The sequence below is a fragment of the Euleptes europaea genome, chromosome 21 (genome assembly GCF_029931775.1).
Source record: "Euleptes europaea isolate rEulEur1 chromosome 21, rEulEur1.hap1, whole genome shotgun sequence".
NCBI classification, from domain to species: domain Eukaryota; kingdom Metazoa; phylum Chordata; class Lepidosauria; order Squamata; family Sphaerodactylidae; genus Euleptes; species Euleptes europaea.
The window spans coordinates 15,268,655-15,294,185 of record NC_079332.1 but is presented as its reverse complement, the minus strand read 5'-3'; the positions used below and the strand labels follow the sequence as shown (position 1 = coordinate 15,294,185).

At 49.3% G+C, this 25,531-nt stretch overlaps 1 protein-coding gene across 1 annotated transcript in view; it reads right to left on the bottom strand.

Annotated features, from left to right (window-relative positions):
* MYO15A (myosin XVA) overlaps nucleotides 1-9,453 on the bottom strand; it is a 103,664-nt gene extending 94,211 nt beyond the window's left edge. Inside the window, exons 1-3 of the mRNA XM_056866215.1 lie at nucleotides 5,533-9,453; nucleotides 1,429-1,511; nucleotides 73-136 (exon numbers count right to left, since the gene is read on the bottom strand). Coding sequence (XP_056722193.1) covers nucleotides 73-136; nucleotides 1,429-1,511; nucleotides 5,533-9,453 — 4,068 coding nt within the window. The remainder of the gene's footprint in view (nucleotides 1-72; nucleotides 137-1,428; nucleotides 1,512-5,532) is intronic.
* Between the last annotated feature and the right edge of the window lie 16,078 nt (nucleotides 9,454-25,531).

The window sequence follows — 25,531 nt, the reverse complement described above, 5'->3', positions numbered from 1 at the left end:
GATACCACACTGCTTTTGGGGCAGAAATCATTGGAAATCAACGGAAAGGTGCATTATATCAGACTGGCTTACATAGATCAGCCCCCGCTCGAACCTCTTTCTGATGTTTTGGAGGACCACGCCCTGATGGAGTTCCCTGAAACAGACAGAAAATTATCGACAGCAGCACCTTCCTCGTATTAAATCGAGAAATGATGAAGACATCGTTGCCACGCAGAGTACCACTAGAATTTTCTGGGTTCGCGTTCATGCGTCCCAAGGCCGGAGGTGCATGGTAAATATATATGCACTACCTCCGTACATACAATGGGGCAACCACATATCGTCTGGAGGATTTAAGGGAGTGCACGTGGCTTGTGTACCCCCCTGCACGTGTGATTATAACTTTTAGGGGATTAGCGCATGCTCCAGATTTGGTGAACGCCGACATTCCCAGAGAGACTTGCATATGTGCCACATGCAAACCCCCCCCACACCTTGGTCTGAATCCCCCACTCTTGAGATATTAAGGAATATTTAAGATTATTTGTTTTGTATAACGCCTAGACTTCATAGATAAAATGTTATAAATATGAAGCAGTTTATAAATTAACAAAATATTTGCATTATCATATTTTGGATATAGGTTATCTAGAAATCACAGGATGGAAAGAGTCAAATATAGAGATGATTGTAGAAATATCATGGTTTATATATCTAATATATTGTTTGCCCCAAATGAAATATTTTCCGATGCTATAACTTAGGCCTATCAATTACTGTATAAATGATGGTAGTTAGTTCAATCAATCAGTCAGTCAATCAATCAATCAATCAATCAATCAATACCTTTATTGGCATAAATGGTCGTTAGTTATTTTGTCTTAAGTGTGTCAGATCGATTTTATGTGTAGCAGCAATCTCAGTGTTATTTTTATTTTATTTTTTGTTCACTTTTGTTATCCTCTGTGTCTTTTATAATATTAAAAAAAATGGAGTGGGAGGTTTAAAAAATGGCCACTTCTGGGTCACACTCTAAGAATTTCCTCCATCTCTATGGTAAAGACCATTGAGATTGGGGAAATTCCTAGAGCATCAACTGGAAGTTTGGGAGTCAGAGGTGGAGTTTGGGGAGGATGTGACGCAAGCTTAGGAAGGCAGACTATGGCGTCATGTCCCTGCTGAGGTCCCTCCCCTCCCCAAACTCCATGACCCCCCAGGCTCCGCCCCCAAATCTCCAGAAATTTTGCTACCCGGAGTAGGCAACCCTAGAATGCACAGATCTCTATTCTTCCCCTCCCCATTTTGAGCCACACAGGTTAATTTCAACAATTAAATTAAGTCATATGCCAGTGTATCTCTGAGTTTAGGAACATTTGTCAATATTTGTCTGTCGGCAAATTCCACATATTCGTGCCAATGCGCCCCCTTCCCGCAATGATCACTTACTCCAACTGAGTCATGTCCTCCACACCTTTGTCGCCCTGCGGTACCGCAAAGCTCCCAGCTTGCAAGTTGTGGACAGTCTGCATCTATATAGAGGAGAGACGACGAGAAGATGAGCGCATGTTCAGAGGCTCCACTCTGAAGCGTCATAGAATCACAGAGTTGGAAGGGGCCCCCAGGGTCATCTAGTCCAACCCCCTGCGCAAGGCATCAAGGGTCTCTGCAGCAAAGACTACCTCTGGAACAAGTTTAGAACCCCCCTGTCATTTGGCCCGTGTGCTTTAGGGTTACTAAAGTAGCCATCCTGTGTTTATGCTCCATGGGGGTTTGCAGGTAGGCCAACGTAAGGTTGCCAACCTCCAGGTGGGGCCTGGAGATCTCCTGGAATTATAAGTGATTGCCAGATGACAGAGATCAGTTTCTCTGGAGGAAATGGATGCTTTGGAGGGTGGACTGTATGGCATTGTACTCACGTTGCCAGATCCACCCTGGCCTCCAGTGGGGGATATGGTGGGGTGGAGATGCCAGATTCAGGTTGGAAACTCATGGAGATTTGGGGATGGAGCCTGGGGAGGGCAGGGACCTCAGTAGGGTACAATGCCATACAGTCCACAAAGCATCCCTTTTCCCCAGGGGAAGTGATCTCTGTAGTCTAGAGATGAGCTGCAATTCCAAGAGACCCTCAGGTCCCACCTGGAGGCTGGCATCCTTATTGTTGAGGTCCCTCCCCAAACCCCGCCCTCCCCATATATAAATTTATAACATAAACATATAAAACAAAACAAACAAATACAATAATAAAAAGAGAATACAAAAGAATATCAATTATATGATCTACTTAATACATTCAAAATTTAAAAATTACAGAATTCAAAATACCCTTTTGACCCACCACCCACCAAAAAAGTGACCCGCCACCGGACTTCCGGAGAAGTGTCCAAACAGTTTAAAAATTACACTATTGATTATAGAATACAAAAAGTTAAACTTATATCTACAACTCATTAACTAAAATAGCAAAATCCATTTTTGCCAGTTTATCCCAATATGTGACGGCCTTCGCCCATGTTTCTTTAAATTCTTCCACATCTTTTCCATGTTGGAATTCCGTTAATTTGGCCGTCCTCATATACATCCATAGTTTCTCTCTCCAGTTTCTAATTAAAGGTTTATTTACTTGTTTCCAAATTTTGGCTATTGTAATTCTTGCAGCAGCAAAACTATACTGGCAAATGACCCTATCTTTTTTATCCATTTTTTATTGAGGAATCCCCATTAAACAAAATGCAGGATTTCTTTTTACTCTTATATTAATCAATCAGCTTGCTGTTTTCAACAGTAGTCTGCCCATCCCTGTTATTACTCAATTCTTTGAACTTTCCTGAGATCAGCCTGGGTGAAATCTCTGTGCATAAGCCACATAGCGCGACAGGGAAGTTGGGATGTGTGTGATGTTTTTCTCCAAGCATGCACCACAGCCAGTTACAAAGCAGCATTCCAAGGGGTGGGACTCAAATGCTTCTGCTTTCTTGGAGTTCATTCACACAAGAAAGGACTTTAAAATGAGGCTTGGGTTTCTTCCCCACCCCCCAGTCTTTTAAGAGAGCTCCGTTTTTCTAAACATGCTTTTTAACAGGGAACTTGGGTTTCCACGGAGGGGCGGGGAGGAGGAGGAGAAAAAGAAGAGTTGGTTTTTATATGCCGGCTTTCTTTTAAGGAAGACTCAAACCAGCTTACTATCACCTTCCCTTCCCCTCCCCCCAACAAACACCCTGTGAGGTAGGTGGGGCTGAGAGAGCTCTAAGAGAGCTGTGACTCGCCCAAGGTCACCCAGCTGGCTTCATGTGGAGGAGTGGGGAAGCCAACCCAGTTCACCAGATTAGTGTCCGCTGCTCATGTGGAGCAGTGGGGAATCAAACCCGGTTCTCCAGATCAAAGTCCACCTCTCCAAACCACCGCTCTTAACCATTACACCACACTGGCTCTCTCACGCTGGATGTTTCTGTCACAGTAAGCACTACTGCCACTACAGCCAATTACAAAGCAGCCTTTCAAGGGGCAGGGACCCAAAGCTTCTGGATTCGAGCTGGGCGACCGCTGCCGCATAACAAATTTTGGCTTCGCAACAGAAAAGTGTGGGTCCAGCGAGCAACGAACCCCAGGTAAAACTCCCATGCATTGAATTTTCACAAGCAGCCCCTCGTTGGTTCGGGCAGCAGACCAGCAAGCCACTACGCCCCGCAAGATGTCTGCTTTTTGCAACCCCTCGAGCTGGCCTTTGTACGATTCAGGCTGCGAGAAGCCAACTGCACTCTAATTAAAGCTCTCCTTCTTTTCCAATCCAGCTCTTTGTCGGAGATCAAGTCCCTGAATTTACATGCCGGCCCTTTTGTTCGGCTGGCGGCCGGCCGACGGCCTCTCGGAAGGAACAATGGCTCCGTTTTAATCATAGGGTAGCAATTGCCACCTTTTAAAATTGGACTCGTCCTTGTGCGTTTGATGAAGCCCGGGGCATGGAAAACCGGACGGGCATTTCTGTGATGTGCATCTCCAAATGTTCGGATGCCGAATTTCCGCACAGCCGTCTGCGGTTAACCGGGCGGAAACGGGGCATACAGAGATGGCACTGCCCTAATTCCAAGGTGCAATTGTGGGGTAGGACTGATTTGGGGACCATGTTTATCACAGCAGTTTAAAGGGATGATAAAAATGGGAAACCTGTCCAGGCGAGAGACTTTCCCCTTAAAGCCTTCCAAGTTGGCAGCCATCACCACATCCTGGGGCAGGGAGTTCCACAATTAAACTATGTGTTGTGTGAAGAAAGACTTTCTTTTATCAGTTTGGAATCTCTCACCCTCCAGCTTCAGCTAACCCTACGTTCTGGCATTATGAGAGGGAGAAAAGCTTCTCCCTGTCCACTCTCTCCATACCATGCATAATTTTATAGACCTCTCTCATGTCTCCCCTTAACCGCCTTCTTCCCCAGCTAAACAGCCCTAAACGTTTGGAACGTTTTTACACCGGGACAGCAACTGAAGATAAAAAAGTTAGTCTGTCTCCAGTCTGTTTTATCGGGGGTGAAGGCAGCCACGAGCCAATTCCCATGCAAATATCCCTTCTGCCACCCTCACCCCGTTGGCACCAACTCAAAAGAAAACATGCAAGAAGCTTAATTTGAGCAGATCTGCTGGTACTGCCCTCCACCCTAGGGGCAATTTTCTTGGCTCCCCAGGCAAACCAGTGCCCTGGGATCTTGTCCGCTTCACACACACACACACACACCCCTTCTTGGTGGCCCTGGTTGGGGGGAGTGGAGAAAATATTGGCTACCAGGATTCCTGGGAGTCGGGGGGTGGGGGGTGGACCTCTCTTCTGTAGGAAGACAAAGCCTACAAAGGTTTTGTCCTAAGCAACTCCAGAAAGCATGGAGTCAGTGGATGTGGGAGCTAACCCCATCTCTCTAGTTCTGCGCCAAGGAACGCAGCTGAACAAATCTGTTCTGGCACTTACCGGAACCTTCTGGTGGGTTCTGGAATTTCACTGGCTGCATCTGGATTTACCACAGAGCAATCCAGCAGTCATTGGGCGAAAACGCATGGTTGCTTTAGCCTCTTTAATCCCTGTTTTAGCCAGGATCGAATACACATTAGGTGAAACGCATGCATTCGATCCTGGCTGAATCCTGGCTGAAACGGGGATTAAAAGAGGTTAAAGTGACCATGCGTTTTCGCCCATAGATATCAGTAACATGATTGGTCAGTATTACCGGGCGGTGCACAGGCCACTTCTGCGCATGTGCTAAAAAAAAAAGCCTAGTGCGGCCCATACTCAGGTGATAATTGGCCTTATTGCTTATGCTTGGGGGGGGGTCTCGCTCTCGTTGTGCTAGCCAACAAGGCGACTCTGTGCCCCGTCAAATGCCTCCATGGATACTCAACAAGGCCCAGAGCCCCTGCGTTTCATCCAAAAGTACAAGAGAATCTGGATCTGAGGAACTCGCTTGGACGGAACCTTTCCCGAAGTGAAAGCCAACAGTTCCTCCTCTCTCTTCCAATATCGCGAACCCTACCCCCCCACCATGAAAGAGATCGTGACATCTTAAATTACCTTACGTTGCCAACCTGCGTTTGGCCCATTGTCGAGCATCTTTGTCCCGCGGGTCAGGTACCACGCCACACCGCTTCCAAGTTTAGGGGCCTGCCGGCTAAATTCCTCCACGGGAGGCTGGCGGTACAGTTTCTCCGAGGCCCACCTGTTTGGCATCTCGTGGACATGTACGGTATGATAGTCGGACCAAGCCTGTTTCTGCATATGAGCGTTCCTTCCTACGGAGCCTATCCGCTGCATCTGTGGTGTTACCACCGCATATCTCCCCGTACCGTCGTCCGCTTCGTTTCTAAGCAGCTCGATGGGTGAATGAGCAGGCCCTGGTCTTCTTGGCATGTTGTACTGGTCTTGAAAAGCCTGGCTTCCTCTTCCCATAGCTTGAAATGGAGCTGATCTTTGAGTCCCGGGACTGAGATTCGGCCTCCCCCGCAGGGTGCCCGGGTTGCTGCCGGCAACAGGGTAGCTCAAATTGCCACCCAAGACTTTCTGTTTCAGACTGGGTGGCCGAGAACGGTTGGCCTCTGCCACTTGCTTCAGTGATGGACCAGGAGAAGGAGGGTGGTGAGAATGGGGGTGCACGGAGCAAGCTGGTGGTAACCCTGGATCTTGGCCAAACTTTGCCAAATATGTGCTCCCTTTCCCCGCCACGCCACTTTCTGTGGTAGAACATCTGATGGAAGAAGCAATCTCAGCCATCCCAGCTAAAGGCTGACCAATGCGCTTGATGAAGTCCTTTGTAGAGCTGGAAGCAGGACTCGGGGGCGGAGGCAGATTTGACAAGCTCCTCAGACTTCCACTACTGCCCATCTTGGGGGAACGATTCTGGGGGGCTGACATTCCATCCCCAGAAGTGCGATCCCACCTCTGCTGTGGCAACCACCGCTCCGCCACCTGCCCACTGACGTCAGCAAGCGACTGGGGATGAGCGGGTGTGTCAACCGGGGATTCTACGATGGTAACCCTACGGCTTCCTTGCCGAGTCTGCATCTGTGGAGAGGAGGTCCTCGCGCTCCTAGTAGACAGAGTGGGAGATGGGTGGCCATATTGCCTCATGAACTGATTCTTCATTAAAGGTTTCACGGCTTTGGTTGGGGGCTCAGGCAGTCTGTTCCAAGCTTGGGGAAGCCTCCCTTGAACATCAATGGGTGAAGGGTTCATTCTTCCTGATGGCCCTGGGAAATTTGGGGTAGGAGGAGATCCAAAATGCCTGAGGGGTGGTTGGGGTGATGGAGGACCTTGAAACCCCCCAGCAGCTGGACCGTGGACCCCTGTTGGGGGATATCTACCAGAGCTCACGCTGCGAAGAGAATCCCGAAATTTAGAAGTGTTGGAGCTGAGGGAGATCTGAGAAGATGATTGCCTCAAAGGGCCCTCATTCCTTAGGCTGCCAGCGGGCCCTAAACTAGTGGATGATGGGTTGCGTCGACGTATAAAAGGATTACGTGCTGTCAGATGAGGGGAAGATGAGGACTCCTCTAATAGGGTGGATGGCCTTTGTCCCCGTGTCGGGGCAGGAAAGGAGGTCTTATCTGTGACTGGTGATGAGCCCACTCGTCTCATGGAAGGGCTTCCAGACCACGAAGTTGGCCCCTGTGAAGACATACGACCACCGGAACATTGCTTGAAGGAACTACTTGTCTCAGGCATGTGGAAATCCACCCGCGGCCTGTTTGGCCCAAACGACCTTGTATTTTGTTTGGAAGAAAAGGACGAGATATTTCTTTGAGAAAACTGAGGTGAACCACCAGGCCTTTGGGAATTGTTGTTGTTAATGGCTTCCTGACTGAACGACCTTGGGGGCGAACCTGCTCCTGGGTGCAGCTTCTTGTAGGAAGATGACCCCGCGAAGGGAAGCGTGCTGTGCAGTTCTTCCTGAAGCGCGTTGCGCAGCCTTGTGGCAGGGTGAAAAGAAGGGCGAGGGCTGCCGTGCCTCTGTGGACCCGCAAACCGACTCGCAGGTTTAGGAGATGAAGTTGAATCAGGCATTTCGAATTGCCTTGTTCCCACCTGAAGAGACTGCCCCACGGATTTGCCGCCACCAAACATTGAAAGAAGTTTCTTCATTGGAGATGACATCGGGGGTCTGTTCTGCTCCCTGGTCTCCCGGTGCTTTAGTATGGGTTTTGGTTGCGTGAGGGATTTCTGTAGGAACTGCCCCAAAGGACTTCCACATTCTCTTGCAGAGAGTTTCGGAGGCAAGCTTGCCTTACAGGTGCATTTTTGTTCATTTAGGCCCGAATTCCTCACAGTGGGTGGTCTGGGGGGGACAGGACTTGGTAGGCCACCACCAAAACATCCCTGCAACAGTTTTGAGAGCTTTGGCGACCTGGAAGGTACCACATTCCGATCGTCAAACTGGGCAAAAGGAGATGTCAAGGGTTCAGATTCGTCATAGTTCTCCTCGTCTTGATCCAAACTGCCAACGGAAAACTGCGGTGAGGGAGGGAGGGGGACATCCATTTTGTCGATACCGAAGAGCTTCACCTGAGGCCGTGGGAAAAGCCGGAATTTCCGGCTCAAAGAAAGCTTAGGAAGCAAATTCTCTCCCATCCCTTGCTGCTCGAAAAAGGAAGAGTTAGATACACCCAAGGGGTAACCTCTTCGCTCCTCCTCTGCCTCCTCCATCTCCACAATATCGTCCAATGGGTAGGCGTAAGGGTTGTACGAAGATTGCGTCGGAGGAGGCCATTCGTTCTCGCTGTAGCCTGCTTCATTAAGAGGGTAGTCATCAGGGTATTCTGATTCTTCCACCCCTGAGTAATAGTGGTCTCCAGCGGAGGCATACTGGTCATTCAACCCTACTGTCTCTTGATAATCGGCATAGTTATCGTAAGGTTCATAGGGTGAATAACTGGTGGCAGGCTCATATTCTTGGTCATCCTCAGTGAGGTAACCATGCTGGTCTTGTGGCTGATGGTTATAGTACTCTACTGGTTCTTCATACGGCCCGTATTCCTCATCTGGGTACCCATCGTAACACTCATTATCATAGTTAGCATATTCATATTGAGAAGAGGACTGTGGTTCAGCGTAGCCATCCTCTCGGTAGCTCTCATAGTACGGTTGTGGCAAGGGGGCGTCTAAGTTGTCCCAGTGGCCAAATTCTTCCTGGGTTTGGCCGTAGAGCGCACTGGCTCCGGGCAGCCTCCGCATATTCGCCCGGTGCCTCAAGACCTCAGCCTCCGAGGGGAAAGGGAGCTTCTTGGCCCCGATCCTCGAAAGCCAGGCCTCGTTAGCAACTCTTTCGTCATACATGTACCTGCCACGCTTGGCCAGGAATTTCCTGGTGAGCCAGCTGGTGGCAGCAGCGACTTTGCTGACAATCTGGGCCCGTGTCTTGAACTTCTCATTCGGCTTCGCTCGTTGCAACAGGTTGCCAAAGAACCCGCCCCCTTTGGGTTTCCCGCCCAGCCGTATCAGCATGAAAGCCGGCTTCTTGGCCCCTTCAGCCTTAGGCTCTTCTTTCTTCTTGCTCTTGCCCTTCCCCATCCCTTTGAAGCGCATCATGAGCTTGGAGGTGGACTTGAGGACCGCCTTGTTCTTCTTCTGCTTTTGCTTCTTCTTGGTGCTGAATTTGTTCAGCCCCCAGAAGAAGCGGGAGGTGTTTTTGAACTTGCTCTTCTTCGGCCGCTTGAGCAGCCCCTTGAAGCCCATGAAGAGCTTGGATGTACTCTTCAAGCTCCGTTTCTTTTTGGGCGGTGGCTCCTTCTTGGTGATGGCCATAGCTTTGGTGGCGCCTTTCAGCTGGGCTTTGGCATGTTCCTTCTTGGCCCCTTTCTTCTTCTTGGCATCGTCGGTGGCCAAGCCCATCACCAGCTTCGAGGCACCTTTGAGTTGCTTCTTCCCGCCCTTTTTGTCTTTCCCTTTCTTCTTTTTGGGGTCATCTTCACTGTCTTCCTCCACTATCTCACTGTCCTCCATTTCGCTCTCCTCCGTCTTGCCCACCTCTGCTTCCGATACCTCGGAATCGCTGACAACTTCCTTTTTGCCTTTCTTCCCTTTCCCGGCATCTTTTTCTTTCTTCGCATCAGCCTTTTTGCCTGCCATGCTGGCAGAAGGGGCGGCTCATTCTCTGGTCTGCCTCTGTGATTTTTCCACCGGGTTGGCCCTTCGGCAAAGATTGACGAGAGCTGCCATGGGGGGATTCCTTCTGCGACGAAGCAACACCGGAGCGGTCTCCGTGTCAAAGCCACATGCTACCTCTGCAAATTTGCCGGCTGACATCAACATCTGTCCAGCTGCAATGGAAACCCGTTCGCCCCAACTGGAGAGGTCCTCTTCGTGGAACAATACACAACGATAATAGTCTTTCTATTATTTACCTTTTCGCGGTTTGGCCGAGTCACTAGAGGTCGATTATTCCTCTCCTTTGTCCAAGATAATGCATAGTTATCCTTCGTTTCTTTCCCCAAGGACGTAAACTCTGACCAGAGCGGAGGTTGCTTTCCTGATTATCTTGCGGCTGTTTCTCCCTCTTCGTTTTCCGGAGCGGCGTTCCCTTCTGGGTTCTATAACGTTCTCCCAGGCAAAGGCTTTTTCGTCCCTGTTCTCTGGTGTGCTTTCTGCAGGGCGCTGAGAAGTTAAGAAGTCAAGGAGGGCTAGTCACTGCACAGTCGGAATGTAACTGTATCTCCTGGGCTCGCGTCGGTATGAATAATGTACGTGGGCTGCTCTGTCTCAGCTCGGGGACTCTTCCAAAGAAGAAAGAAAGGGTTTGAAGAAAGGCAAAAGGAGGAAGAAGCAGGGAGGAGCTCAGAAGACTCTCCTGCCTCCGTCCACTTTTTTGTTTCCTGAACCCCGGGAGAAACCGCAATGAAAACACAGTCCTTCAGGATGCAGACGAGGGGGCAGTTCCAAATTATTCCCCTCAAGCAAGCCAAATCTGAACTCCAGGGTAAGTGTGACATAGCCAACCAGTTCCACATCGGCACGATGGTCACCAGCATCTTTGAAAGTGACCCCCGCTTTGAAAGTGACCCCCACTCTCAGGATGAAACGATGCATGCTGGCTCTTGGATGCCACATGGGCACAATCATAGAATCATAGAGTTGGAAGGGGCCATAAAGGTCATCTAGTCCAACCCCCTGCTTAATGCAGGATCAGCCTAGAGTACCCCAGCCTCTGCTTAAAGACTGCCAGTGAAGGAGAGCTCACCACCTCCCTAGATAGCCGATTCCACTGTCGAACCACTCTTACTGTAAAAACTCCCCCCAACCTAATATCCACTTGGTATCTTTCTGCCCACAATTTAAACCCATTATTGAGAATCCTATCCCTTGCTGCCAACAGGAACAGCTCCCTGCCCTCCTCTAAGTGACAGCCCTTCAAATACGTCAAGAGAGCATGCCTGTCCCCCGCCCCTCAACCTCCTCTTCTCCAGACTAAAGATTCCCAACTCCCTAAGCCTTTCGTCGTAGGGCTGGGTCTCCAGGCCCCAGATCATCCTCGTCGCTCCTCTGCCCTTTGTCGATTCTGTCCACATCCTTTTCGAAGTGAGGCCTCCAGAACTGCGCACAAGACTCCAGGTGCGGCCTGACCAATGCGGTGTGCAGAGGAACTATGACATCTTGCGATTTGGATGTTATGCCTCTGTTGGTGCACCCTAAGATCGCATTAGCAGTTTTTGCCGCTGTGTCGCACTGGCTGCAGGGGCAGATGACACCCGTTTCACAAACCACTTTGCTGGTTGTTGGCAAGTTCCAGCTGACAGCAACCCTGTAGGGTTTTCCAGGCAAGAGACCAGCAGAGGTAGTTGGCTATTGCCTATCTCTGCATCACAACCCGCGTGTTCCTTGGAGATCTCCCATCCAAACACTAACCATGGCCGTCCCTGCTTAGCTTGTGAGATCTGACGCGATTGCCTAGCCTGGGCCATCCAGGCGAGGGCAGATAGTAATATGGGGGTTATGAAAAGGGTCTGGGAGGAAGATACTGAATTTGATCCCCATGCTGGATCAGACCAGTGAAGCTCCATCTAGTCCCGCACCCTGTTTCACACAGCAGCCAAGCAGTTGCTCTGGAGGGCCAACAAACAGGGCGCTGAGGCCGAAGAAGAAGAGATGGGTTTTATACCCCGCTTTTCTCTACCTTTAGGAGTCTCGAAGCGGTTTACAAAACTCCGTATGTATACGCGTCGGTTGCTGATCTTAAATTGCTCAGGTGGAAATATTTGAGTGCTCACAGATTCCAGAAGAAGATGAGGAGTTGGTTTTTTATACCCCGCTTTTCTCTACCATAAGGAGCCTCAAAGCGGCTTCCCTTCCCTTCCTCTCCCCACAACAGACTCCTTGTAGGTGGGGCTGAGAGAGTTTGGAGAGAACGGTGACTGGCCCAAGTTCACTCGGCAGGCTTCATGTGGAGGCGCGGGGAAACCAACCCGGTTCTCCAGATGAGAGTCCGCTGCTCTTAACTACTACACCACACTGGCTCTCACCGTGAGGCTTTTCACTGATGCTCCAGAGGTTTGCCCCCTCTGAATATGGAGATTCACTTTAGTCCCTATAGTTCAGTGGTTCCCAACCTTTTTTTGACCAGGGACCACTAGGATTTTTTGGTTCGGGGCAGGGACCCCAAGGTTCAAAATAAAAATTCCGAGAACTTGAAAATAAACTTTAATCATAACTGTTAGTTAAACATTTAACTTAGAATAATATTTGAATATATATTTTTATAATAGAGAACTTTTAATTGAAAATATTAATTTATTATGGGTTTATAACTTTGTTTCGCGGACCTTAATTTAGTTCTCGCGGACCCCTGGGGGTCCACGGACCCCTGGTTGGGAACCAGTGCTATAGCTAGTAGCCATTGATAGACTGTCCAGCCCACAGTTTAAATCCATCTGTGGCCATCACTAAACCCTCTGGCAGCAAATCCCACACTTGAATCACTCAGCACGTTAAAAAAGTATTTCCTTTCGTCCATCCTGGATCTATCATCCGTCAACTTCCCCAGGTGCCCCCGAGTTCAAGTATTATGGGAGAGGGAGAATTTTACAAGCCTCTATCATGTCTCTTATGAGCCAGGTGTAGTGGTTAAGAGCGGTGGTTTGGAGGAGTAGACGCTGATCTGAGAACCGGGTTCGATTCCCGACTCCTCCACATGAGCTGCGGACTCTAATCTGGAGAAGCGGGTTCGATTCCCCGCTCCTCCACGTGAGCAGGGGACGCTAATTTGGTGAACTGGGTTGGTTTCCCCACCCCTCCACATGAAGCCAGCTGGGTGACCTTGGGCCAGTCTCAGCTCTCTTTGGGCTCTCTCAGCCCCACCTACCTCCCAGGGTGTCTGTTGCGGGGAGGGGAAGGGAAGGCGATGGTGAGCCGGCTTGATTCTCCCTTAAGTGGTAGAGAAAGTCGGCATATAAAAACCAACTCTTCTTCTTCTTTTTGAGATAGGGTGACCAGAACCGCACACAGGATTCAAAGCGAGTTTGCACCGTAGATCTATGCACAGATATCGCAAGGTTTTTGAGGGGGTTGTGAGTTGCATTTGGGATTTGTTCCCCCCCACACCTCGGGGCAACTGCAGCCCAGCCTGGTTCTTCTGGAAGAATTATTCCGTCATTTGACACTTCGTCTCCTCCGGAGACGGGGGAGCAAAAGGGCACCCAGAAGGGACACCGGGAAAAGGACCGGTCTACGTTGCAAAGCAAACTGAAGGAAAGCGGATCTGGTTTCACCCAGGAGGCGAAGGGGAGTGACGCACAGGATGGGTGAGCGACAACCGCCTTCTCCGCCGGGCCTCCAGGTGCATTTGCAGCACACTTTACAAACAGACAATTTGTGGCATAATGAACAAAAACAGATTTAAATGCTTTCGGTGCCTGTAATGCTTCCTTTCTATTGAACAATTGTTCGCCCCATGTTTTGGAGAAGGTAGCACAATTTTTAAAGATTGCTGTGTGTGTGTGTTAAGGGCCGTCAAGTCGCTTCCGCCTCATGGCGACCCTATGAACGAAAGTCCTCCAAAATGTCCTTATCTTTGACAGCCTTGCTCAGATCTTGCGAATTGAAGGCTGTGGCTTCCTTTATTGAGTCCATCCATCTCTTGTTGGGTCTTCCTCTTTTCCTGCTGCCCTCCACTTTTCTTAGCATGACTGTCTTTTCCAGTGACTCTTGTCGTCTCATGGCGTGACCAAAATACGATAGCCTCAGTCTTGTCATTTTAGCCTCTAGGGTCAGTTCAGGCTCGATTTGATCTATAACCCACTGATTTGTTTTTTTGGCGGTCCAGGGTCTCCGTAACCCTCTCCTCCAACACCACATTTCAAAGGAATCTATTTTCTTCCTATCAGCTTTCTTCCCTGTCCAGCTTTCACACCCATACATAGTAATAGGGAATACGACGGCACGAATTAATCTAGTCTTGGTGGCCAGTGACACATCCTTACACTTCAAAATCTTTTCTAGCTCCTTCATGGCTGCCCTTCCCAGCCTCAACCTCCTTCTGATTTCTTGGCTGCAGTCTCTCTTTTGGTTGATGGTGGAGCCGAGGAATAGAAAGTCTTCAACAATTTCAATTTCCTCCTTGCCAACCTTAAAGTTGTGTAATTCTCCTGTAGTCATTACTTTTGTTCTCTTGGTGTTCAGCTATAGATTGCTATAGAGCGCTGCAAATTAGTTAAATAGGTGGATGTATCCACTCACAACACTATCTTATGCAAGTGTCTTTTAACCATTTGGTAAGGTTATAACTCAAATATTTATATTTTTACATGCTACCGTGTGTATAGTGATTTTATGCCAATAAAGGACGATGTCTGTAAATAAAAAGATTTAAAGGGGTGTTTATAAAAGCACCTGTATCTTTGGCTAAAATCATCACTTAGCACTTTCCATTGGAGACTGGTTTTTACACAGCTGCACATTTACTTAATTTTATTAAAACCACTTCGAACCTCCAGGTGGGTCCCGGAGATCTCCCAGAATTACAACTGATTTGCAAAGGAAAGAGATCAGTCCTCCTGGAGAAAATGTCTGCTTTGGAGGGTGGACTTTTTGGCACTGAAGCCCCTCGCCTTCCCCAGGTTCCACCCCCAAATATCCAAGGATTTCCCAACCTGGAGTTGGCAACCCAACTTGAGTCGACCATTCTTCCTAAAACGAACCCTTGGAGAAGATGACTACAAGGCAGGAACCACAATACCCCCCCCCCCCAAAGTCAGCCGCCATCAAGACTAGGATTGCCAACTGCAGCCTGGGAAACTCCAACCACGTGGTTAAGAGCGGTGGTTTGGAGAGGTGGACTCTGTTCTGGAGAACCGGGTTTGATTCCCGGCTCCTCCACGTGAGCGGCGGACTCTAATCCAGTGAACCGGGTTGGTTTCCCCACTCCTTCACATGTAGCCAGCTGGGTGGCCTTGGGCTAGTCACAGCTCTCTTAGAGCTCTCTCAGCCCACAGGGTGTCTGCTGTGGGGAGGGGAAGGGAAGGGAAGTTGATTGTAAGCTGATTTGGTTCTCCCTTAAGTGGTAGAGAAAGTTGGCATATAAAAACCAACTCTCCTCCTCCTCCTCCATCTTCAGTATACCAGAGTTTGCCTTCTGAAGCTGGCATGTCCTCCAGGAGAACTGAACTCTGTAGACTGGAGATCAGTTGTAATTCTGGGGAAACTCCAGACTCGTCCTGGAGGTTGGCAAACCTGAAACAAGGCCAACTCTATTATTACCAATCTTTATGGCTACCAGGAGGGGTTCCAGCTCTGGGTTGGGAAATGCGCGGAGATTTTGGGGATGGAGCCTGAGGAAGGCAGGGTTTGAGGAGGGGAGGGACTTCAGTTGGGTATAATGGGGATACTGCAGTTTGTTCTACGTCCATTGCGTGTTTCAGGTTTGGTTTGCCAAAGGAACCAGCATAGGGTTGCTACCTCTGGGTTGGGAAATTCCTAGAGATTTGGGGGCACAGCCTGGGTAGAGGAGGGTTTGAGCAGGGGAGGGGCCTTAGCCAGGAATAATGCCATACAGCCCACCCTCCAAAGCAGCCCCGTTCTCCAAGGGAACCGATCTCCGTAGTCTGGAGACGAGTTGCAATTCCCGGAGCTCTCCAGGCCCCGCCGGGAGGTTGGCAACCCTAATTTACCAGCGACGGCTGCAAACGGAGCAGAGGTCAAAATCCTGCCTGGTTCGCGGGGGCCAAGCATGTTGGATGCAAACGCCAGACCCGGTTCAATGGCACAGACCCACCAAGAAACAGGGACGACTCGGGTTATTTCTTTAGAAGCAAGAGGTATATTTATTTATGCCCGCATAAGAGAGAATGTGGGTCTCCCGACCAAAAACCACACCTCTGAATTATTATACAAATATTTATTATTATACAAATATTTATACACTTCTAGAGTCCTTTGTTAGATCAGGTTTCATGATGCAGTATAACCTCGTGATATGCCCGCCCCCCGAGTTCAATTTACGATTAGCTCACCATCCAGTTTAGGCGTGCTGATCTGTATCAGTCTCGGACGCAACCTTTACACCTGTGCAAAAGTTGTAAACTTTTGTTAGGATACTACCGCTCCCTACTGGCTTATATAGTTAACTACAGCTTACAAGTATTAATTAAACTTGTACCTTTATAGAATAATATTTTCAAATAAATTGAAATTCTACACTTCCCTCAAGCATGGTGCAAATGCAGATGGCTAAACTGACAGCTTTTATTAATGAAAGTGATAAAGAACAATTTTGGGGGGGAGTGGGAGGTGTGGAGAATATACTGTGAAAGTTATTTCTCAATAGGTCAATTTAAAGGTTGTTCCTTAATATAATCCCTAATTTGAACTTCTTATTATAGATAGTTTAGAATATTATACGAACTGGATTTGATAATATAAAAGTTTCATTAACCCGACTTGTAACTTATACGTATTGCCCTTTGGAGGCATATTGTTGTTTTTTTCTATCTCTGTCTTTTGGTATGCCAATAAAGGTTAATGACATGAAATGAAAATGATAATATAAGATAAATAAGACAAATATAATGTAAATCTGTAAATGAGGATTACATGTTGGCAAAAGTATATACAAATTAAAGGCTAGACAGACTAGAGTGAAGGGGGTCCCCTTTTTTTGGTAGTAGATAATTGTCTTTGTTTTCTACTCTGTTTAAATTTATAAGAATTATATGATGAAAACTGTAATAAAGTTTGTAATAAATGAGAAAATAATAAAAAAATTATTAAAAAGAAAAAAAGCATGGTGCAAATGCCCCCCTGGTTCTTCTCCCCAAAAACCAGAGCTGAGATGCGCCCAGTTCAGAAAAGAGGCAGAGTCGGCCCAGAAAGAATGAGATTTTTATGGCAAAGCAGCGCCGTCTAGTGGCTATAAAATGAATGCACATGGATTTGCCCACCTCTCTGTACCAAAGAGGGTTTATTGAGAGACCTGTCCTAAACAGATGTACACATCCTATGCAGGGGATCACTTTCCAGGAAAGGGATTGTAGGATCGCCACTTTCCCCTCTCGGTTCTTATTCCCCCTCTTTATAGACCACAAGTGGGCTACGACAAAATATAAATGACAAAAAAGGCCCCACAAAAACGACGCAAGTGATCCGAGCATCAGACCACAGCTGTATTTAGAGTTGCCAGCTCCAGGTTGGGAAATACCTGGCGATCTTGGGGGGTGGAGCCTAAGGAGGGCGGGGTTTGGAGAGGGGAGGGGCTTCATTGCCATAGAGTCCCATTGCCAACCCAGCCATTTTCTCCAGGTGAACTGATACCTGTCGGCTGGAGGTTGACAACCCTAGCTGTCCTGAATAAAATTAGCATCACCTTCACTAAGAATAGTGAAGCCACTCATCATTTGCCAAACTCCATATATATACTTGTCGGTCGCTGAGTTTAAATTGCTCGGGGGGTGGGGGAATTTGAATGCTCACAGATTTCGAAAGAAGAAGAGTTGGTTTTTATACCCCACTTTTCTCTACCGTAAGAAGTCTGAAAGCGGCTTACAATCCCCACAACAGACACCCTGTGCTGGAGGTGGGGCCGAGAGAGTGTGACTAGCCCAAGGTCACCCAGCTGGTTTCATGCGGAGGAGTGGGGAATCCAACCCGGTTCTCCAGATTAGCCTCCGCCACTCTTAAGTATTACCCTGGCTCTCACAAAGTGAAGGGTGGTGAGATTTCCGGCCCCTCCTTCCCGACCAGAGAGGCCATGCTGCAGCCTAACAGGAAGGAAAAACCAAAGTGGGGGACCGATGAGATGTGACGTGTACTTCCAAAAGCAACCTTAAGTTTGGGTTGGACAGGCGGGTCCCAAAGTACCATAGCGGCATGGCAGAGAAGATTCCCCCAAAGGCAGCTTTGCCCACCAGCTTCACCCACCCCGCTGCAGAAGAGGGTAGCGGGTTTTGAGGGACAGTCACAGTCGGGGTCGCAGTAGGGTTGCCAGCTCCCCGTTGGAAAATGCATGGAGATTTTGAGGGTGGCACCCGAGGAAGGAAGGGGAGGGACTTCAGTGGGGTATAATGCCAACTGCCAAAGTGGCCATTTTCTCCGCAGGAACTGATCTCTGTCACCTCGAGATCAGTTCTAATAGCAGGAGATCTCCAGTCACCACCTGGAGGTTGGCAACCCTTATAAACACAGCAGTGTAAAACAACAAAACAAGCTAGTCACACTATGCAAAACAGTGCTATTTTTTACTATGCAAAAAGTGCTATATTCTATGTGCAGTGACAAAATATAAGTAAACACTCATCAATATATACAGTGATGTTATCAAAACATATAGATCTATATGGAATCATTGGAATCATTGTCCATACGTAATCCTTTCAAAGAGTCAACCTTGAGCCGGCGACCTGAAACCGACTTCCGTCGGGATCGAACTCAGGTCGTGAGCAGAGCTCGGACCGCAGGACTGCAGCTGACCACTCGGCACCACGGGAAGCCCCAAAAGGAAGCCCAAAAATAAATAGGAAGCCCAAAATAGAGGAGGAACAGGCGCTTTGCCAAATAAAAATCAATCAGTGCCAAAGCTTACCTTATGGGACCGAACCGTCAGACGCTACCGTCAGAGCCGCAGAATCCCAGACGGGGCATCTCCCCTGCAAAAGGAGAGGCAACTGAGTCACCCAAAATCCAGAGGCTCGGCTGTAACCTCCATACCGCCCGCCGTGCCAGCCCTGCGGGCCGCTTGGCAGGACGACCACCCCCCGCCCACGCTCTGGCACCTGGCGGCCGTCGCTTCCCCCATGGCAGGACTTTATGATCCTCCTGGACAAACGCAGCCGATGCCAGCTGTCGGGGCGGACGGGAGCTCGCAACGTGATAGCAGAGAGGAGTAAAGAATGGAGACAAAGGAGCCGGCGGGACACGCTCCCGGCTGGGCAAGAGGGCATCGGCCCACGCTGGCAGCCTGTTGCTGGCGAAGGCTGGCAGAGAGAGCAGAAGGAGCAGAGGCAAAGGATTCCCCCTTTCTAGAAGAAGGCCTAGAAGAAGGCAATTCCACTTAAAATTTACCGCGCGTCTTCCTTTCCGGGAAGCGGCCGTCTCAGCAACTTCTTCAAACTTGCCTGAGAGGCGAGCCGCACCCAGGACGATCGTCGATCACCACGTTTTGCCAAAAGGACGGGCAACAATGTAGAAGAAGAGTTAGTTTTTACATGCCGGCTTTCTCTGCCACTTAAGGAAGAATCAAACCAGCTTACAGTCACCTCCCCACAACAGACACCCTGTGAGGTAGGTGGGGCCGAGAGAGCTCGAAGAGAGCTGCGACTAGCCCAAGGTCACCCAGCTGGCTTCGTGTGGAGGAGTGGGGAAACCAGCCCACTTCCCCAGATTAGCCTCCGCCGCTCACGTGGAGGAGTGGGGAATCGAACCTGGTTCGATTCCACCGCTCCAAACCACCGCTCTTGACCACTACACCACGCTGGCTCCTTCTTTCCCGGCTGAACGGAGAAAGCAGGGGGCCAAGATCGGAAAAACCACACCAGGCAGGGAGCAAGGACCCCCGAGAGATAACCGACCGACGTCAGGCCCGTGGTTTTCCAGCCGAACGGCTATTTTCCGGTTGCCGTGGTTTTCCAGCCGAACAGCTGTTTTCCGGTTGCCTTGGTTTTCCAGCCGAACAGCTATTGTGCTCGCTCGTGATAAGAGCTCTCTCGGATCACCCCAAGCATGACGATGGGAACGGCACAGGGCGGCCAGGACAGCTGCGTAGGTTCGGAGCGCATCACCACCAGTCTTTCTTGCCGCTTCCCTGGCAGGTTCTCGCCCACGGAGGGTCGAAAGGCACGCCCTCGGTGACCCGTGGACCCCGGTACCCCGCAACGGATGGAAAGGACCGAGCTTGGTTACTCCAGCCCGTAAAGAAACCCTGATCGGTTCAGCTTCCGAGCCGTCGGACTATTTCCAGCTTTGGGGCATGATCTTAGGGTTGCCAACCTCCAGGTGGTGTACAAAAAACATCCTTATGATGCAATATAATGTTGTTGAATCCAGAATCTTGATGAGGATACGGCCGTTTCAAATTCTTAATAATTGATTCTTCATCAGTCCTTCAATCAATAGTCCTTTTACATGCATCAGAAAACATGTAGCTACACAATGTGTCCCGACCCTGATGGGGACGTCGGAATCTACCTACAACCTACTGATGTATGCCTGAGTGCAACTTGCAATTTTTTGATGCATGTAAAAGGACTATTGATGGAAGGACTGATGAAGAATTAATTATTAAGAATTTGAAATGGCAGTATCCTCATCAAGATTCTGGATTCAACAACATTATATTGCATCATAAGGATATTTGTTGTACTCTGCTTAGAGACTCGGAAAACTATTTTTGCACTGCACAATAGGCACTTTGGATAATAGACTGTATGTAAATCTTATGTGTGTGTATATATGTGTACATGTGAGTGTGTCATTCATAAGTAGTTTATAAATCACTTTTTTGCACTTTTGAACATGTATTTCTCGCTCCTGTACTAATTTCCTAATCCCTTGATAGCAGTACCTCCAGGTGGTGGCTGGAGATCTCCCACTATCACAACTGATCGCCAGGTGGGTGACAGCGATCAGTTCCCCTGGAGAAAATGGCTGCTTCGGAAGGCGGTCTCATCAGAACGTAAGAAAGGCCAATCTGGATCAGACCCAGGCCCATCAAGTCCAGCAGTTTGTTCACACCGTGAACAGGTGCTTCTAGGAAACCCCCAAAGACGACGACTGCAGCAGCACCACCCTGCCTGTGTTCCAAAGCACCTAATATATTCGGCACGGGGGGATCTCCAGGCCCCACCAGGAGGTTGGCAACGCTTTTTGGGTAACTGTGATGCAACTCTGAAACTTAGGGTTGCCAGCCTCCAGGCGGCTCCTGGAGATCTCCCAGTGTTACAGCCGATTGAACATGAGTCAACAGTGTGACACGGCGGCTAAGAAGGCCAATGCAATTCTGGGCTGCGTCAATAGGACTATTGTGTCTCGATCCAGGGAAGTGATACTACCACTGTAGTCTGCATTGGTCAGACCTCCCTTGGAATACTGTGTCCAGTTTTGGGCTCCACAATTTAAGAAGGATGTTGACAAGCTGGAGCGGGTCCAGAGGAGGGCGACCAGGATGGTCAAAGGTCTGGACTCCATGCCCTATGAAGAGAGACTTAGGGAGTTGGGTTTGCTTAGTTTGGAGAAGAGAAGGTTGAGGGGAGACACGATAGCCATGTTTCAATATTGGAAGGGATGTCATGTTGATGAGGGAACTAGCTTGTTCTTGGTTGCTCCAGAGATTAGGACATGGAGTAATGAATTTAAACTAAGAGAAAAGTGATTCCACCTAAACATTAGGAAGAACTTCCTGACGGTGAGGGCTGTTTGATGGTGGAATACACTGCCTCGGAGGGTGGTGGAGTCCCCGTCTTTGGAGGTCTTTAAGCAGAGGCTGGACGGCCATCTGTCAGGAGTGCTTTGATTGTGGGATCCTGCATGGCGGGGGGAGGGTTGCGGTCACTGGGGATGTGGTGGGGAGATAGTTGTTAGTTTCCTGCATTGTGCAGGGGGTTGGACTAGATGACCCTGGTGGTCCCTTCCAACTCTATGATTCTATGATTCCAGATGACAACAATCCATTCCCCTGGAGAAAATGGTTGCTTTGGAGGATGGATCGTAGAGTAACGAGCCCAGCGGAGGCCCCTGCTTTCTCCAAATCCCACCCTCCCCAAACCCCGCCCCCCAAATCTCCAGGAATTTCCCAACCCAGAGTTGGCAACCTTACTGTAACCATACCTTGGGCAGCCTAGGGAAGTTTTTACTGTATGCTTTCGTAGAGCATTCGAATGGGCCCCAGGGTGGCAATTTTTACACTTCTCTACAGCCACGCTCCTAAACACCCTTAACTAGGAAGTAAGCCCACCGAACTCAATGTGATTTCACTTCTGAGTATGCAGGCTTAGAGCCGCATCGCAAGACGCGTACGAGAAAGGAAAAGAGCCGAACAGTCCAGTCGCACCTTCAAGACTAACAAAATGTCTGGCCGGGTGTGAGCTTTAGTGAGCCACAGCTCACTTCTTCGGATACAGCTTGAATGTGAGTCCATCTACCCTTAAGTGGTGAAGAGTGCATTCAGACACCCAATGGCAAGAGCATGTAAATGTCAACAGGAGGAGTGATTGGATCAGGATTGGTAATGAGACAGGAATCCCAGGTCCCTATTCAATCCAGGAGAATGCACTGCCTTAAGCTTCATTATTAGTTGTAATTCAGCAGGAAAAGACGCTGAATCCAGCAGGTAGGGTTGCCAGGTCCCTCTTCTCAACCAGCGGGAGATTCTGGGGGCGGAGCCAGAGGAGGGCGTGGTTTAGGGAGGGGAGGGACTTCAATGCCATAGAGTCCAATTGCCAAAGCGGCCATTTTTCTCCAGGTGGTCTGATCTCTTTCGGCTGGAGATCAGTTGAATTAGCAGGAGATCTCCTGCTACTACCTGGCAGTTGGCAACCCTACCAGCAGGGCTTACTTTTGTGCAAACGTGTGTTAGGGCTGAACCATGCAATAGTTGGGGTTGCCAGCTCCAGGTTGAGAAATACTTGGAGATTTCAGGGGTGGAGCCTGAAGAGGGCAGGGTTTGGAGAGGGGAGGGGCTTCAACACCATAGAGTCCGATTGCCAAAGCGACCATTTTCTCCAGGTCAACTGATCTCTGTTGCCTGGAGATCAGTTGTAATAGCGGGGGATCTCCAGCCACCACCTGGAAGTTGGCAACCCTAGCAATAGTCCAAAGATGGAACCAGGCACCTGGTGGCAAACAGACTATGTTCAGAAACGTTATGATTTGGGGGCAAGTCGTGTTGCGAACTCTGCGAAGTGTGGGATGGAGATCTCCCAGAAATACAACTGATCTCTAGAGATCAGTTCTAGAGATCAGTTCCCCTGGAGAAAATGGCTGCTTTGGAGGGTGGACTCTATGGCATTACATTCCACTGGGTTCCCTCCCCAAACCCCACCCTCCCCAAGCTTCACCTCCAAATCTCCAACTGCCCCGTGAGGAGAGGTTAAAATGCTTGGGGTCTTTCGCTTGGAAAGAAGGCGGTTAAGGGGAGACACGATAGAGGTCTATAAAATTATGCACGGTGTGGAGAGAGTGGTCATGGAGAAGCTTTTCTCCCTCTCTCGTAATACCAGAACGCGGGGTTATCTGCTGAAGCTGGAGGGTGGGAGATTCCAAACAGACCAAAAGGAAGTATTTCTTCACACGATGCAGAGTTGAATTGTGGAACTCCCTGCCCCAGGACGTGGTGATGGCTGCCGACTTGGAAAGCTTTAAGAGGGGAGTAGACAGGTTCATGGAGGAGAGGGCTATCCATGGCTACTAGTCAAAATGAATACTAGTCATAATGCATACCTATCCTCTATAGCATCCAAGGGGCATGCCTATTGTATTAGATGTTGTGGGACACAGGCAGGATAAATGCTGCTGCAGTCGTCTTGCTTGTGGGCTTCCTGGAGGCCCCTGGTTGGCCCCTGTGTGAACAGACTGCTGGACTTGATGGACCTCGGTCTGATCCAGCAGGGCTTTTCTTATGTTCTCCAGGAATTTCCCAACCTGGAGGTGGCAGCCCTACGGAGAAGATCCTGCATGGCTTTTGCACTGAGCCAGGTTTGCTTCAGATCTAGCTGGGGGGGGGGGGGCTCTGTTCTGGTCAGGGATCGTAGGCCCCCGATGGTGGATCTCCTTGCAAAGGACCGTACAAACCTGCAGGGACGACGAAAAGGCGAAAGCGCAACTTGAGCTGAAAACTCAGCAGCGAGCAAACCTATTTTTGGGCTTCGCCCGATCTGACCCACTGATATCTCACATCAATTGTACTTGCTGTCATTATGGGGGCCCGGGGCATCGTTTCGGTAGGCCTGCATCTAGGGGAAAGGAGTCCTCCGTTGCCCACCTTGGACGCTGCTGACCCCGAAGTCTGAGAATCCACCGGACAACATTAGACTACATTAGAGAATCCCTCTGCCCGCAAGCCACGGAGATAAAGCGGCCCATTCTCGGAGCAAAGCAGTCGCAACAGGTCTGTGCGACACGTCACTCACCTGGGCCGGGTCTGCCGATGCCCCGGTGGCTCCCTGGCAAAGGGGCCAGGCTCTGTGGGCTCCCTTGGTCTCTGAAAGCCAGGATAGGGGAGATCTCCGCTACCAGGAACGATGCCTCCTTGGAGATCGTGGCCCCGGTTTTGCAGAGAGGCAGCTGCCGGCAGCCGAGGCTCCATGCATATTTGATGACGGCTATTATTCCCAACCACGCTGGTGAACGGGGAGGGGGGGGCAGAAAAAATGAGCAACAGAGGGACAATTTAAGAACAGCGTTGTATCCCTTCCCCAAATTTCTGGGTAGATTTTAATACCTGGTAACTACTCCCAACTTTGAGACCTCTTTAAGACTAGGAGATTTTGACCATTTTACTTACGGCCGAAATATAACTTCTCATTTAAGAGGGAAACACACACACAGGGGGATTAGTTTCCCATTTGTACGGAAACAGATGAGAAAGTCTCGCGGTTATATATAGTTGTTGTGACTTTCTCCTGCACTGTGCAGGGGGTTGGACTAGATGACCCTGGTGGTCCCTTCCAACTCTATGGTTCTATATATTAATTGTTATCCTGCCAACACAACACACCTAAAGTCATAAAGATTTTTAGAGTTATGTACACTGGTAAGCTGGAACTGTGATTGTTTTGACCACTGAAACGTGTTTGGTCAAAAGTCTAATTTCGTGATTGTATGTCATTGATTTTAGCCTGTAATAAATACATACATATTTTGTATTGACATAACCTTTATACTGCATAATCTCGGGCCTCGGATTTTGATTTTTTTTCTTGACCTTTGGGTACCTAATTCTATATTTTTCTTCTGGATCATGACTGGAAAAGGGCATTCCAACAGCTACAAAGAATTACAGGGTGCAAGAGGGACATCCCTTGTGTGCCCCTGCATGAGTCACTGATCAGGCTGGGCCTCCTGGTTGGAAGGCCGGCGACTCAGCGACTCGTGCAGAGACACAACAGGAAGGCTGCTCTTCAGGGCCATCTCTTTGGCAGGAGGGACCGCTCAATCACACTGGGAGTGGAGCAAAGGCGGACTGAATGGTGGCCTGCGACTCCTGCAGAGACACAACAGGCAGGCCCGTCAACCGAGTGATAATTTTGGGTTTCTGGGCAGTCATTCGTTCCTCGTGGCACAAGGGGAGATTGATAACACCCCAGACTGAGAATTATTGCTATAACCCCCCCCCCCCAAAAAAAACTCAGCCTTCGCCAAACAGACCAGAGGGGATTAAGACAACCAAGAGCAATTTAAGAACAGAGAGGCACAGCCAAGGCCGCTGACTTCTCAGGTGTCTTTAATAGCAACTGGGGAGACAGCAATATGGCAAAGGTCTTTTTGGGTTGGGGGTAACAATGTTTGGGGGGCATTAGTATCTGGGAGACCCAGGTTCGAATCCGCCCTCCGCCAGAGAAGTTCACCGGATGACCTCGAGCCAGACACATTCTCTCCGGCTGGCCTA